The sequence below is a fragment of the Amblyomma maculatum genome, chromosome 3, assembly GCF_055883805.1.
Source record: "Amblyomma maculatum isolate TAMU_Amacu chromosome 3, ASM5588380v1, whole genome shotgun sequence".
In the NCBI taxonomy this organism is placed as follows: domain Eukaryota; kingdom Metazoa; phylum Arthropoda; class Arachnida; order Ixodida; family Ixodidae; genus Amblyomma; species Amblyomma maculatum.
The window spans coordinates 199,976,762-199,991,520 of NC_139346.1; the positions used below are offsets into that span (position 1 = coordinate 199,976,762).

The window sequence follows — 14,759 nt, forward strand, 5'->3', positions numbered from 1 at the left end:
ATATTGTTACGTGGTGACAAGCGACTTCATAATATATATATATATATATATATTGCGAAATTTTCCACCAGGGCACTATACCACCAGGTACTCTAGTCGTATTTTACCCGCACTGAATGTTTAACTGGAGCACACATTAGAAGTGATTAAGTTGCATAGCCCATGAGTTTTTCCACCCAGGAATGATAAAAACATGCAAATAATTCGCTCTCTGTATGTACATCTTTCCGAGATGGTGTGATAATGCAGAGATAGCTTCTCTGGCTGACTATTCAGTTTGGTTAATCCTCTGAAAGCTCAGACGTCTGTACACCTGGCCACCAGTGGGCATATTTTGCAGAAGTAGGACACATGAGATGAACCAGAGGCATATCTTCACTTTAATAAATTAAATACAGTGCGAGTGAGCAACACAATTACCTTCTCCGTCAGTTAAAACTGGCAAATCTGGTCCAACAAACATCCTATGTTATGAAATTTCGTGGGCAAAGATGAACGTGAGAAATGGAATGATTTTGACACGTTAATTCTCATGTTTTTTACATTGCTAGCCGCCCGCTCAGCTGCCCTTTTTCTTTTTTTTTTTTCACCTCATAGATTTCCCTCTCTAAAGGTCACAAAAACTTGTCACATGTCCCGTTTCTTACTGTGGGCATCCACTTGTGGAAAAAAAACCGTAACTTAAATTTTGCTTCAAAGTCATAATCACAACTCAGCATGATGATTGTCTCAATGGTTTTAAATGAAACAAATATGAGGTCAGAAGCCAAAAGCTATGTGCATTTGCTTAGTTGTATCTCTAATATTTGAAATGCCAAACAGAATACAATCAAGAAACACAATTTTTTTTACTTTTTTTTTTTTTTCCCATACAGTTTTTTCTTTCTCTATGCCAATTACTCTGGGATACATTTGCTGCAACATAGTTCTACATAAATAGCAGCTACCCTTACTCTATGTAACCATATATGTGCTGCCAAGATGACATCTTTTCTTTATTTTGTCGTAACCACATTACTGTACTCACCCATGGGGCTGAAACGTGGAGGCTAATGAAGAGGTTTCTACTTAAGGTTCTACAGAAGGAGGCGACGACTCGCCCTGTGTTGTCGCCTCTTTCTGTTCCGTGTCTGCTGCGATTTTTACTCTCCTGAGCATATATGACCAGTGTGTGGACCTAGTAAGCCTAGTACGTCTAATGCACTGTTACTCAGCATGCAGCCATCTGCATACACTACCTTAAACGTTTGCTGCCAATATAAAGGTGCAACTTGCACTTTTTGATTATTTGAATAAAATATTCCTTGCCTCAAATGCGGTCATGCTGGTTTATCTCCGGTCACAACCTTCCTCCATATTAATAACACATGCACCACTGCTTTTTCCAGGTAGCTACACCTAATCTGGTGTATGGTGTCGCATCTGTTGCCTTTCTGTCGTCATTGTTTGTTGCACTTCTGAACCAGCCAACATCAGTAAGAAAAATTGTCAGACCTCATAAGTTTTGACAGTAGGAAATAGAGTTCCTGAAGTATGCATTGTACATCTTAACCACTGGATGATTACGCCTGGACTATTATAGGCAGCAAACAATCTGTGTGTTTGTCTGGCAAGCACAATGCAACAAATTTCCTTCTGTTTCACTGATACACCAGATGCCTGAATGCACGAGTCTTCTTACTGACAATACCATTCCGTCACATTACCTTTCTCCTCTTGGCAGCACACTTTGCTTTTTTTTTTTTTTCCCTTACAACAGGTTCCATGTAGTGTTTGCTTGTAAGCAATCTGTGTGCTATGACCCCCCCCCCCCCCCCCCCCCTCCCCTAAAAGAAAAGGATATAGATTATCAATGTGACTGATGTGGCAGGTTATGCATTAGCATTCTTGTTCATCACTCCCCATGTGACAAACCGTTCCCGGCTCCACTCTTTCGATCAAATGCAGTAATCCCTTTGCCCAACACATCACCTCTAACTTTCTCTTTGCAGTTCCTCTTCAATGTTCCCTCTTTCTGTCCTTTTCTCCTTTGGAAGTGGAGAAGAGATTTTTTTTTTAACTGGCTACCTGCCAGCCGAGTCTTCAGATGCATGGACGGAAAAATTTTTCAGACATGTAGGTCCTGAGGCTAAAGCATCAAAATGGCTTTGGATGTCAGAGTATAAAAAAAGATTATGAGACAATCAGATATCTGGTGCAACAGTGTGAAATCTTTTTCTGGAGGCTGAAAGTTGAGGATGTTGGTGGGTGCTCCTGGACAGCAAGGGTGGCTAGCTGGAGAGGTGGTGATGATGAGGTGGCTGCCTTCAGCAGGCTTCACCCCTCCCTGACACCAGATTCACTGCTTCTGCAGTTAATGTCGAAGCTTAAACCACTGCACTGTTCCTAATATCTAGAGGCCATATAGACATATGTACTTAGCCTTAGGGTAAACAAAGTCCATTAAACTACCTCCAAATTCAAGAAGAGTGTCATAAGTAGTGAGACTGCTTTGAAACAGCATATTCACGGTGCACGCCCATCCAAGTGACGTCTGTCTGTTGCCCTCCTCCCCCATCAACAACAGAAAAGGCACTTTCCGTATATTGTGCTTATGAAACTGCACTTCCATTGCAATTAGTGGAACTGTCAGCAAGTTCATTAATGAAGTTTGTGAATAAGTCAATTGAAACAGAGTAAGGGATTTTCCCTCCAGAAATCCAGCTGCTTCCTATTTTGCAGGTGCAATCCACTATGTACAGGCTACACAGAACACTATATTAACTTGCATCATTTATTCAGTGCACCAAAATACTGCATCACTTTTTCACTTACTCTTGAACTGCCTCCATCTCAACTGATAGAGAAAACATTAATAATCGTGAATTTTCCTTAAAACTGGAAAACATAGTCTGTTGTTTCCCTGTGCAGCTTGCAAACACTGTTTCAGGGTCTTGATGTTCACTGTGACCGATGGCTTAGCGTATTCTCATAAAAATGGGATCTTCCCAAGCTTTTAAGCAGGTTTTAACTTGATACTAAATCTGTACAGCTGAATCTGCAAACTTAAATTTGGACTTCACTGATCCTTACTTTTTTTTCAGAGCTATCAGCCCCGTATTCAACTCTAACATGCTATAGCCCCCTCGAGACTCGCTTGTGAATCAAACTCCAGAACCAATGAGCATTCACGAAGCTCTCATAGTGAATTCCAATTGTAGATTCGAAGCACTCTGCAACCAACTTTGAAAGCTCATTTTGGAGTAAGTCAGTTCAAATGGCAGACTAGGGATTTGGAGTCACTTATTCCAATGGCAGATTGAAAGCAGTTGCTAAGCTAATATGGCTCCATCGAGCAGTCTGGCTGCAAGTCCCTTGTACAGGGTCGTCCACTTCTAGCTAGAACACGGTCACTGCTTTTAAAGCAACATTGTATCTGACGCAGGCAGATATCGATGCAAAGCGATGCAAGCACACAGAGACACGGATGTGCTGCTTCACATGGCCAGCCACTTAAGATTACTGTGTGGCCGGGTCGGATGCAATGTTGCTTTAAAAGCAGTGACCGTGTTCTAGCTAGAAGTGGACGAGGCTGTACATAGCCGACAATGCACACTGGAGAGCACCAGGAATACTGGGTACTTCCCTCCATCAGTAGTATGCAAGGCATTCCTACTTGTTCTGGCTGGAATGCAAGTCTTCCAAATACTTTAGATTTGAGGTGTGTACTCTCTGCTGGACTCAGGTTCTCTTTCTCAGAGAGGGCAAACCGCCTCAGATCTACGATTGAAATTCATCATTAGACATCGATGACCACTCAAAACTAAAATACACATCCTCAATGTATGCTCTGAAAAAGACTAAGGCCAGAAGTTGGAGCATTGGTTCAAACCACTAAAAACCAAAAAATGTTTGTGGAATAATTTTTTTTTAGGTGGCTGTGTTTCGATGGAGGTGAAAAGTGGCACCCGTCCATGTGTACTGTGCGATGTGTCAGTGCACGTTAAATATCCCCAGGTGGTCGAAATTACTCCGGAGCCCTCCACTACGGCACCCCCTCTCTTTCTACTTTCTCTCCCACCTTCCTCCCTTCCCTTACAGCGTGGTCAGGTGTCCACAGAGCAAGTGAGACAGATACTGTGCCTTTCCTTTCCTGTGAACCAATTATTAATATTATTATTATTATTTGGCCTTAACTGAAAGGGGTCAATATCTTGTGATGCATGCTACAGCTTGCTGGGCTGCCTAGCATGAGTATGATGGGTTATAAGACATAAATGTGAAAGCCAGTAGGTACTGCTATACCATTTTAAACACAATCTGGCCATAAGGCTCTATCCTTCATTGAGCTTAGCCTCCATCTACGACTATAATGCAGTTTGTTCACAGACTGACGCTAGGTTATTAAAGTCATTACTTGTCTTAGTGTTTTGTGGCATGTCATTTGTAACACTGACATTTGTAACCATGACACGCTGATGTCAACATGTGATCATGTGCAAGTGTCTAAAAAGAAGTGTCATCTTCTCACTCACATGATGGATCTGCAGCATTTCTATCATTTCTCGCATCATACAGACAACATAATTCAATCTTCTCTTGCTTCTGCAATTCTGCTGTGGTTATCTTTAGATAAGCATGATGCCTCTGCAAATTTGGTGTGGATCAGAAATTTTTGGCTGCCATTGCATGCCTCTTCTTGATGCCATCACTGCTGTATCTGTGGATCTGTGCAATGTGTCAGTTTACATACACCACAGGGCATCAAATATCCAAGCTACAAGTTTAAATCTGTCACTGACACGTTTCATTGCAACAAGTTCAGAGGCAATAAATATGCTTCTAATTTTACTATGAAATGAACTTTCTTTTGGTTAGATTTGCTGTCAATGCTTATCAAAATCAAAAGCTTGGACAAACTGCCATGTTGCAGCCAAGCCAGAATGGCACCTTTTGTACATTTATGACTGCCAGCACCAAATTAACATTGGTTAATGACATTATTTCAATGCTCCAAAACATTACCATAGGCTTAAAACCACGCCATAACCTTTGGATTATTTTTTACTACACGGCGCTTTTTCAGATATAATGGAATTCAATCACATAGGTACTTCGAATTTTTGTTTCACAACATGACTGGTTTAGCTCATAGGGTTTAAGGCAACATCTACTATGAGGGAGATCGCAGTGATGGGCTCTGGATAATATCAACCATCTGTTGCTCTTTAATGTGCACTGACATCGCATAGCAAATGGGTGCCTTGCGCCCTAACCACAAAACCATTGCGGTGGTTCAGTGGTTAGGGCGCAAGGCTCAGAACACGACTGTTGAAGCCGAGATAAAACTCGTGAATTTGTTTTCAGCAGCTGAATACTGCAGCTGTCGAGATACTATGATGGGCTAATTGGAAAAAGTATGCAAACAAAAGATTTTAAGGACGATTACAATACTCCCTAATGTGAAATTTGAGCACAGCTATTTAAGTGTTTTTGCGATATATTGAGGCAAAGAATTTGAGAGATGCTTGCATGTTTGTACACCCTTGTGTACAAAGCACCCTTCATATTTCTCATGAGCCAAAGAGAAGAGAGAGACAGTAATGTCCCTGATAGGGATCTTTAAGGGAATAATAAATGATGATGATGAAGAAGAGAAAGAAGAGCTACAGTGAGCAGTGCAGAGCTCTTTGCCCTTCTTTTCCCCTGAGAAATTCTCTGTGGCTCGTAACTCTCTCTCTCATTATACCAGTGCCAATGGGACGCGGTTCGATCACCAAACGGGCCCCATGGCTACGACAAATAATCTGTAATAACAGCCGAGTACAATTCAAACTTAAAAAGCTCACTGGGCCTGCATATTTTTTATAAAACAATAATGAATATAGCCATATGTTCATCTGGTGAAGCCCTTCCTTGAGAAGAAATAATTAGAAATAACCATCACAAGTGCACTTTTCCTGCAGCCACACTGGCACTGCTTTAAGTAGTTACTGGAGCAATTTATGATCCACACTGCATTTTTACAGTTGCAATCACAGTCTCATTTCACCTCAGTGTAGGACCTGTTACGCATGGGCTGAAATCTCGTGTAGTAGCAAAACCAAATGCACACTGCTTTGTCAGCCGTGAAGGGTTGACTACGCACCAGCCAATTTCAATTTAACTGTTCTGTTGGATGTGTTTCGCAACAGAGGGAGCCTTTGGGCAGGGGAGCTATGTTACCAGCTAAAAAACATAAGCAGAACTTTCCAGTGAAAATAGAGACAGGTGAGTCACTTTACATGAACATGTTTGTTCTCCAGACCTTCATAAGCATTTGCTGGGCGAGTTGGTGTTTTGATGATCCATAACTACAGTGCAAAAGACGGGACAAAGATGAAGGAGGGACACCACACAGCGCTGTAGTTATAGACCTTCACAGCTGTGAAAAGGAGGATTCTAAACAGTGACATCGAATCAGCGTTAAAGGCAGTAGAAACTCAACATGCCAAGTATCCGGGCCACAGCACAGAAACTGTGATATGATCACAGCAACAGAACTTCATGAGGCCAAAAAAGTTACATGGTTTTGAGGTATAACTCGTGAGGCAAATGATGGTACCACATGCTGTTGACAGCAAGGTAAATTAAACTTTTCGACTCTTTGGATAGTTAACAGCTAACAGATCAATCCTTACATTTTCCTATCTCACAAAAAATTTGTATCAGCAATAAGAAGCATTTTCTAATGTTTCACCTGAAGATCTAAGCACGTGAAGACAGTATTAACATGCATTGACTTCTGATGCTGAAATTAACCACTGAACACTATGAGTAAAAGTAGCTAGCATTACTGTTTAAATATTAGCACTTGAATGCAGATTTGACTTGATCTTAAAAGACTCCACAGTCCAGCTCTACTATATTGTTAGCATGACAGTTTAACCTGTTCCACTGCAGTCCAGCTCTACTATATTGTTAGCGTGACAGCTTCACCTGTTCCGCTGTAGTCCAGCTGTACTATATTGTTAGCGTGACAGTTTCACCTGTTCCCATTTAAGCAGCAATGCTCTTCAAACAGAACATCTAAATTGACACTTGAATTGAAATTCTGCAGAAAGTATTAAAGGCGAGAAATTATTGCAGTTTGGGCATAACAGATATCTCTGGCACATTTGAAATTTATGCCAAAATAAAATTTGCACTCTTAAAATAGTACACGTGAGAATACTTTGAATAATATCATCAAAAAGCAAACTCAAAGTTTACATGTTTATGGGTAAAAAATGACATCTGCAAGCAAAAAATGAACACAATCCAAACAAGCTTAATTCAGGTCACATCTCACATTCATAATGGGCACACACAAACTGTGAATTATTAAAAGCGGAACTTTCCTTTCACTTGTCACTGTTCTTTAGACATTTGCTTGCCAACCAAAACAAGACCTTTAGGGGAGCAATCATGTGGCACCATCTGAGTGACAATAACCTCATAACCACATTCAGCAGCCTTCATCGCCCTGTCTAGGTCTATCAGAGCCATGCAATAATGGCCCTGCTGACATGTAGGGGTGTCACGTTCTGTCCGATCAGCGTAGTGGCACAGCAGTGTGTAATCATCTTCTGAGATCCCCGTGCCTCTGAATGCACAGCTCAGAGGGTACCTGACACTTGCTGTTGCTTTCATGGCACCATAGCAGCATGGACACGACACGAATGCTGCACCACGACTGATGCACTTTTGCAAGACTAAGTCGGTGGCAACACCACATGCATGCAGAGAGATGCCCAGGTCAAAGTCACCTGCATAATAGTCCATGTTGCACTGGTACAAGATGACATTATGGAGGTCCAGAGCCCTGACCCTCTTGCGGGCACGGTTCATAGATTCCTCCTTGTTCTCGATCATCACTATGCGAGAGTCAGGAAGGAGGTATGCCAGGACAATGCCTACATGCCCTCCCCCAGAGCAGAAATCAACAATAGTGCAACCATCGAATGCATGTTGAAGAGCCAATACGACAAGATTTTCAATTTGTTGGCACTTGCGGTGCACCCTCGTCCTCGGCAGTCCGCCTCCGAGAGGATGCACTTTGTCGGGGAACTCATCCCAAGGCAAAGGCAGAGAATTTTCTCCAGGGTTGGGTCTCAGATCTGGAGTTATCTGGGCTGCCTTCAGCGAACTAATAATGGATTGCGGGCTCTTGTGCCGAATGCGAGGCTTGGTGCGCTCGGGATGAGATGAGTACAGGCTATCTTTTGGAAGCTTCGATTCCTCTATACACCAACTTTTCATTCGTCCCACCTGCGCAAGGGGTTTCAAACCTAGAGCATCTAGAGCAACACGAGTCCGCGCTTGTGCACTAATAGTTTCGTACCACCGAAAAGTGAGGGGAAGCCTTTGCGACAACACGCCCTGATCAGCGATGGCAGCCAGCTCGGTGAAAATAAGATGCAAGCAGGGAAACAGCACGATGTCGGCTAGAGTTTGGTCGAAGCCTTCGACGAAGCGGTGCTCAAGTTCCGGTAGCTTTCCATCAACAGCCTTGTGCTTGATGGTTGAGGTAGAATCCCCGTTCTTGTCACGCGCGGCTCGGTAAACTTGCTGCTGCTTCCGCTGGACGTTATGCGTCTTCACCGGCTGCCGCATGTGTGCCTCGAGCAAGAGCAACTCCTCAGGTAGCCGCAGGGGTTCTAGTTCGGCCGATACAGCGGCTTGAAGCTTGGGAACAACCCTCTGTATGTCGAGCTCGCAGAAGCGCGTCCAAAGCGACGATTCCGAGCAGGCCGCAAGGCAACCCCCGCGAAATCCCAGCAGCGACCTGCACAGGGAATCCTGGGTTTGACTCCCAAATTGGCCCAAGGCCCAGCGCAGGACGCCGGCGAGTCCTCCGATGCAGGTTATCGTGCTCCGGTCAGGAAGGTACACGGCGGGACACTCGCAGTCGAGCAGCTCTTGCGGTACCGGGACGCTCTTTTCGATGCATTTCAGTCTTTCCATTACATTTCGAGGCAACGCGAAGAAATCGTCGTTAGCTGCCGCGTTGCGTCGGACGAGAACGATGTTGATCATTTCCACATCGCAGTAGGCGAACGAGAATAGAGCAACGAGCGTGCTTTGGGGAACCCGAAGCTTGTCGCCATCGCTGTCGTGACCATTCAGCATTACGAGATGCTCTATCGCCATGTCTACGCGAAAGGTTGGAAACGCTCCCTTACCGCCGAGCACTCGCTGCCAACGTTACTACCTACCACGTTGCTCCCAGAGCTCGCAACGCCGTTCTCCGTGACGTTTTCGTATTTTGCAGCGGGCGCCGCCACGGCGCCATCTCCGTTCTACCAGTGTCTCCCGACGCTCCTGTGCTGGGGCTGAATTCCGCCGGTTCGATTTGTTGGCGCATAAACTACGGCTCAAAAAGTGTTACATTTATTACTGTCAGCTCTCTGTTCCAGCCCATTCACCTTCGTCAACACTTCTATTTTGTTGCAAATGAGGCAAATGATAGCGGCGTGGGCTCGTTAGAAATCGAACGAGCAACAACAAAAAGCGAAGTAGCACCATCACGACGGCGCCATCGCGTGCTTGTGTAGTTGACCGTTGCTACAGAAACGTCAACAACACAAATCCTGAGGCGCGCCGGCACCGGCAGGCAGCGGTTGTGGAACCGGCATGGTGCCGGCTTTTTCGCAGGCAACTCGAAGCTATGGTGCATACTGTGTCCGGTTTTTCCGGCGCATCCCATTTTCCGCCAATTTTTTTTTTTGTTGCTCTAGGTACTCTTGGTGTCAAAGACCCCTTCATTCGCATGGGGCGTGGAGTACACGAAATAAAGGGCTGCGTATAATTTGAAATAAATATACTGTACTAGCATACTTGTCGGGAAACAAACGCATTAGTCTCTTCCAACGCTTCCCTAAATCATAGGGCGACATTTACAAAGGGGCTGCTTTCGAAAAGAGCGAGACTCCCAGTGTACGACCACGTGGCAATGAAAAAAAAAACTTAATCTGATGTCTTTCGCCACATTGTGGAAATTTTTTATCGCAATCATTTGCGAAAATATGCTGCTGCAGTCTCTGAACATGAATTGCCAAAAACACCATTAGTAACTTCAGTTTGTGCGAGTTGGTACATGCATAATAAGGAACGTGCTCGCAGGACAAAACGAAGGAACACATATATATATATATATATATATATATATATATATATATATATATATATATATATATATATATATGTACGCGCTCTGTACCTCATTATGTGTTATTTCGTTTTGTCCCGTAGTTTTCGGGCAAGCACGTACCTTGTCAGACGCCTACCATGCCGTCAATTCGCCGACCATAAATTGGCAAAACGGCGTTCATATCGACTGCTTGAATTTAATTTGGCGTGTAGCACAAAACCCGCCCCCCAGCAAAGACGATGTGTACGTAACCGCATCACGTTACACGCAGAAAAACTCGTTATGTGGTTCACCACATTTGAAATGCACGCAGCTGGGCGTTGGCCGGTGAGCCATCTCCGGCCCGACGGATTTCTTTTTTTTTTTTCCATGCATCACCACACTCGGGGTGCGCTAGCCTGCCGAGTCGCCGCGGAAGGTGAAATGGGTGAAACGTGAACGAACGTACATACGCGGCATAAAATAGTGCACATTGATATTGGGATAGAACTTTATTTATTAAACAGTTAGCGAATTATTGGCGCAATTTATTGTGCTAATTTGACATAAAGATAATTAACGGCATTAATGCTGTTATAAGAAAATTTTTATAGATCGATATCATAGCGCGCATGCGCATGAGGCACCATGAGCGTATAAAAGCAAATGTTAACGCACTACTTCTTCAGACTCACCGGTTTACTGCCGTACCTTGTCGACGTGCTGGTAAACATTGTCTGTTCCCGTGCCCTGTGAGTATAACTTCAGTCTCTTTTCGCATTTCTCGGTCGTTGGTAGCAGGTTTAAATTACGGAGTTATGCGTGTTCATGCAAGTATTACGGTGGGTTTAATCAAATCGCGTTTGCTTTCGTAAGTTGCCGTCAAAGTTATAGGCCTAGTGCCGGCGTGGCGGAAGTGGTGTTAACAAGCTCGGAATATCTTTCATATTGCGGTTTGGTGCTCTTAATTTTGTCGCCTTGTTGTAGGCAGCTTTAATCTGGGCGTTTGGAAGTCTTCTTGCCTGCGTGCACCAACCGGCGTTGCTAGTCTCGTTAGGCCTAACTTATATGCTGTGTCGGCGTTCCTGTCCTATCGCTCGGAACGCAGCGAAAGGAGCTGTTGACCCGAAGTACTTGCCCGTTGTGATTAATACTAAACGGATGCTGAGTTTTTTACTTTGCTAGTGATAAATATGGTAGTGGGATCTTTTATTGCCAGTTATCCCGCCTCTCGTTCGAAATTCAACATGGCGCCGATTCGCTCCAACGGTCAGCCACCGCGCCTAGACGGTTGCATCGCTAACGGAGGGGCCATTGTGCGTGACCGAAAACCGGCTCCGCGGTCACGCCTTGGCATCTCGAATCTATCCTGGCTCCTTTTGTGGGGCGCGGTCGTGTTTGCATTCCATTAGGTTGCTGATCTCATTTGTCGACGGGCGTTTTCCTTGGAAAGTTTAAATGGTGACTTCGTAGACGAAGCAATCGTTGCCACAGTGCTGCACAGCATGGGGTGATAGCCTTTTCGTTAACCGACATGAGAGCGCCGGTTGAGGACGGCTACTGGCTGGTACGGTGCCCTCCTCCCGCGTTCCGTGTGGCGTATGGAGCTGCTCTGTGGCAGTCGGTCCTCAGCCACGGTGTCGTAAAAGCAACAGCTGTCCCCCGGTCCTTTCGGATCGGCGTGGGCGGCATCCTCGCATATTCCTGGTCTTCGTGCGGTCTCTGGACAGTGGCACAGGGGAAAGACCATGCGAGGAACAGCCTTAGTTCTCATTGGCATGTGGGCGCAGCGTTGTGCAAGGCCTTCTGCTGCCTTTCTTTCGTATCACGTGGATGCCCTGGCATGCGTCAACGAATTGGTGCGGTGCGCCGGTAAAACAGTGGTACTGTCGTGGGAAGTGTTTCCGACTTTACTGCCTTGCTCACTGCTTGCGTCACTTTTCTCTCGCAGCTAACCAGCGAAGATGCGCGAGTGCATTTCCGTTCACGTTGGCCAGGCCGGTGTCCAGATCGGCAATGCTTGCTGGGAATTGTATTGCCTGGAGCATGGCATCCAGCCGGACGGCCAGATGCCCAGTGACAAGACGATCGGCGGGGGCGACGACTCTTTCAACACCTTCTTCAGCGAGACGGGCGCCGGAAAACATGTTCCGCGTGCAGTCTACGTCGACTTGGAGCCCACCGTGGTGGACGAAGTGCGCACGGGCACCTACCGGCAGCTGTTCCACCCAGAGCAGCTGATCACTGGCAAGGAAGACGCTGCCAACAACTACGCCCGCGGCCACTACACGATCGGCAAGGAGATCGTGGATCTGGTGCTGGACCGGATCAGGAAGCTGGCAGACCAATGCACGGGCCTGCAGGGTTTCCTCATCTTCCACAGCTTCGGCGGTGGCACCGGCTCGGGCTTCACTTCGCTCCTCATGGAGCGCCTCTCGGTTGACTATGGCAAGAAGTCCAAGCTTGAGTTTGCCATCTACCCAGCCCCACAGGTAGGTGTGTGTACCTGCTTGTGCAGCAGGCGCGTCTTAAGTCGGGTGTTGTCATTCTAAAGACATTTGGGAGGTGTCGGCGGCCCGGCCTCTGGCCCGGTTGCTGGCTAATCCTGGTGGCTCAGGAGCTGCTGTTTTAGCAGTTGTCCACGCCACGGTGTCTGAAAGCAGTCTTGTCCCCAGCCTACTCCCGTCCAGGGACCCGGCTGACGTGGGCTAGGCGCCTGCATATTCCTGTTCCTCGTGTAGTCCATTGGGCGAGGACACTGAGGAGAGACCATGCAGGGCACAAATTCTTCAATGTCTGCTTGCATGTGGAGTGCTTACTTTCGTTATTGGCCTTGTATAAGATTTTTGGGGCTACTCTTTGCAAAGTTCAATGTTCTGTGGTGCAATATCATTGCAGAATTGCTTTTCTTGAACTCCTTTGTTTTCTTTCCTCTTACAGGTCTCCACAGCAGTCGTGGAACCCTACAACTCCATTCTCACCACTCACACCACCCTCGAGCATTCAGACTGTGCTTTCATGGTTGACAACGAGGCTATTTATGACATTTGCCGTCGTAACCTGGACATTGAGCGTCCCACATACACCAACCTGAACAGGCTCATTGGCCAGATCGTCTCCTCCATCACGGCTTCCCTGCGCTTCGACGGTGCCCTCAATGTGGACCTGACAGAGTTCCAGACCAACTTGGTGCCCTACCCACGCATCCACTTCCCTCTTGTGACATACGCTCCAGTGATCTCTGCTGAGAAGGCCTACCACGAGCAGCTGACAGTAGCAGAGATCACCAATGCCTGCTTTGAGCCTGCCAACCAGATGGTCAAGTGTGATCCCCGTCATGGGAAGTACATGGCCTGCTGTCTCCTGTATCGTGGTGATGTGGTGCCAAAGGATGTCAACGCAGCTATTGCAGCCATCAAGACCAAGCGCACCATCCAGTTTGTTGACTGGTGCCCAACTGGTTTCAAGGTGCGGTCCTGTCACTCTTTGTAGTGGTTTGCATTTCCTCTGGTAACATCCCTAATGATTCTCTAACCCATACATTGTTTGCCTGGTTGCAGGTTGGAATCAACTACCAGCCTCCCACTGTTGTTCCTGGTGGTGACTTGGCCAAGGTACAGCGTGCTGTGTGCATGTTGTCGAACACCACAGCCATTGCAGAGGCCTGGGCACGTCTCGATCACAAGTTTGACCTCATGTATGCCAAGCGGGCCTTCGTCCACTGGTACGTTGGCGAGGGCATGGAGGAAGGAGAGTTCTCGGAGGCCAGAGAAGATTTGGCTGCTCTTGAGAAGGACTACGAGGAAGTGGGCATCGACTCTGCTGAGGGCGCTGAAGATGATGGAGGAGAAGAGTTCTAAGACGAATTATTGTTTCCGGTGATTGCCCTCCTGCTCGGGGCGTGAAAATAAACAGGGCAGTCTGAAGGCAAATAGTTTTTCTTTTGCATAGTCTGCTGCCTCCCCATTGTTTGTGCAGCACAGCAACTCATTGGGATATATGTCCCACGCTGGGCTGGATTCAGCATAGAGGCTAGTTTCACCATTTTTTTTATAGCTTTATTTGGTCAGGGTGCATGTACAGTCGCGGTCAGAAAATGAACCACGCTCTGCTAGTCTTCTCGCGCGTTGATTAGCAAATTCATGATATTTGCATATGCTCATATTTACTTATTATTATTATGTACTCATTTACATTTCTGGATGACTGATTAGGCTTTCCCCTTTGCATCGGGTGGGCGCAAAAATGCACCTTAGACCTTTCAAAATAAAGGGGGGGTGGGGGTAGGCCGGAGAATACGAATAGGAAACTGGCGGCACAGCCCCAGCATTTCTTGGACAGAGCCAGAAGAGTGCGCCATTTTCTATCTGCGACTGAACATGCAAAACTATGCATCTGGAGTAATACAGGGTAAAGGCATTCTTTTTTTGTTAAATTGCTAACGACAGTATGAAAGCCTCGCAGCCCAGTAAAAGGCTTTCATTCCCTCTAACAAAATGGGAAAATCTTTTCAGCTTGAACTCTCAAATGCTTGTTTGCAGATAGTCTCCTTTGGGCATTACGCGGTTGTTCAACCCTGCCACAAGCGCTGTTTCGATAGTTCCTTGCCAGAGAACAATTTTTTGGTCTG

General features: G+C 46.0%; 2 protein-coding genes across 2 annotated transcripts; one reads left to right on the forward strand and one right to left on the reverse strand.

Annotated features, from left to right (window-relative positions):
- Positions 1 to 6,254: 6,254 nt before the first annotated feature.
- Positions 6,255 to 9,650, reverse strand: LOC146197400 (glutathione S-transferase C-terminal domain-containing protein homolog). Its single transcript, XM_084599208.1, has one exon. It carries the CDS (start codon positions 9,148 to 9,150, stop codon positions 7,369 to 7,371), a length of 1,782 nt encoding a protein of 593 aa, XP_084455334.1. The 5' UTR covers positions 9,151 to 9,650; the 3' UTR covers positions 6,255 to 7,368.
- Positions 9,651 to 10,736: 1,086 nt separating this feature from the next.
- On the forward strand, positions 10,737 to 14,061 carry alphaTub84B (alpha-Tubulin at 84B). The gene is made up of 4 exons (XM_084599209.1): positions 10,737 to 10,881; positions 12,081 to 12,621; positions 13,070 to 13,597; positions 13,690 to 14,061. The coding sequence occupies exons 2-4, from the start codon at positions 12,094 to 12,096 to the stop codon at positions 13,987 to 13,989; spliced, it is 1,356 nt and encodes a 451-aa protein (XP_084455335.1). The 5' UTR covers positions 10,737 to 10,881; positions 12,081 to 12,093; the 3' UTR covers positions 13,990 to 14,061.
- Positions 14,062 to 14,759: the final 698 nt, after the last annotated feature.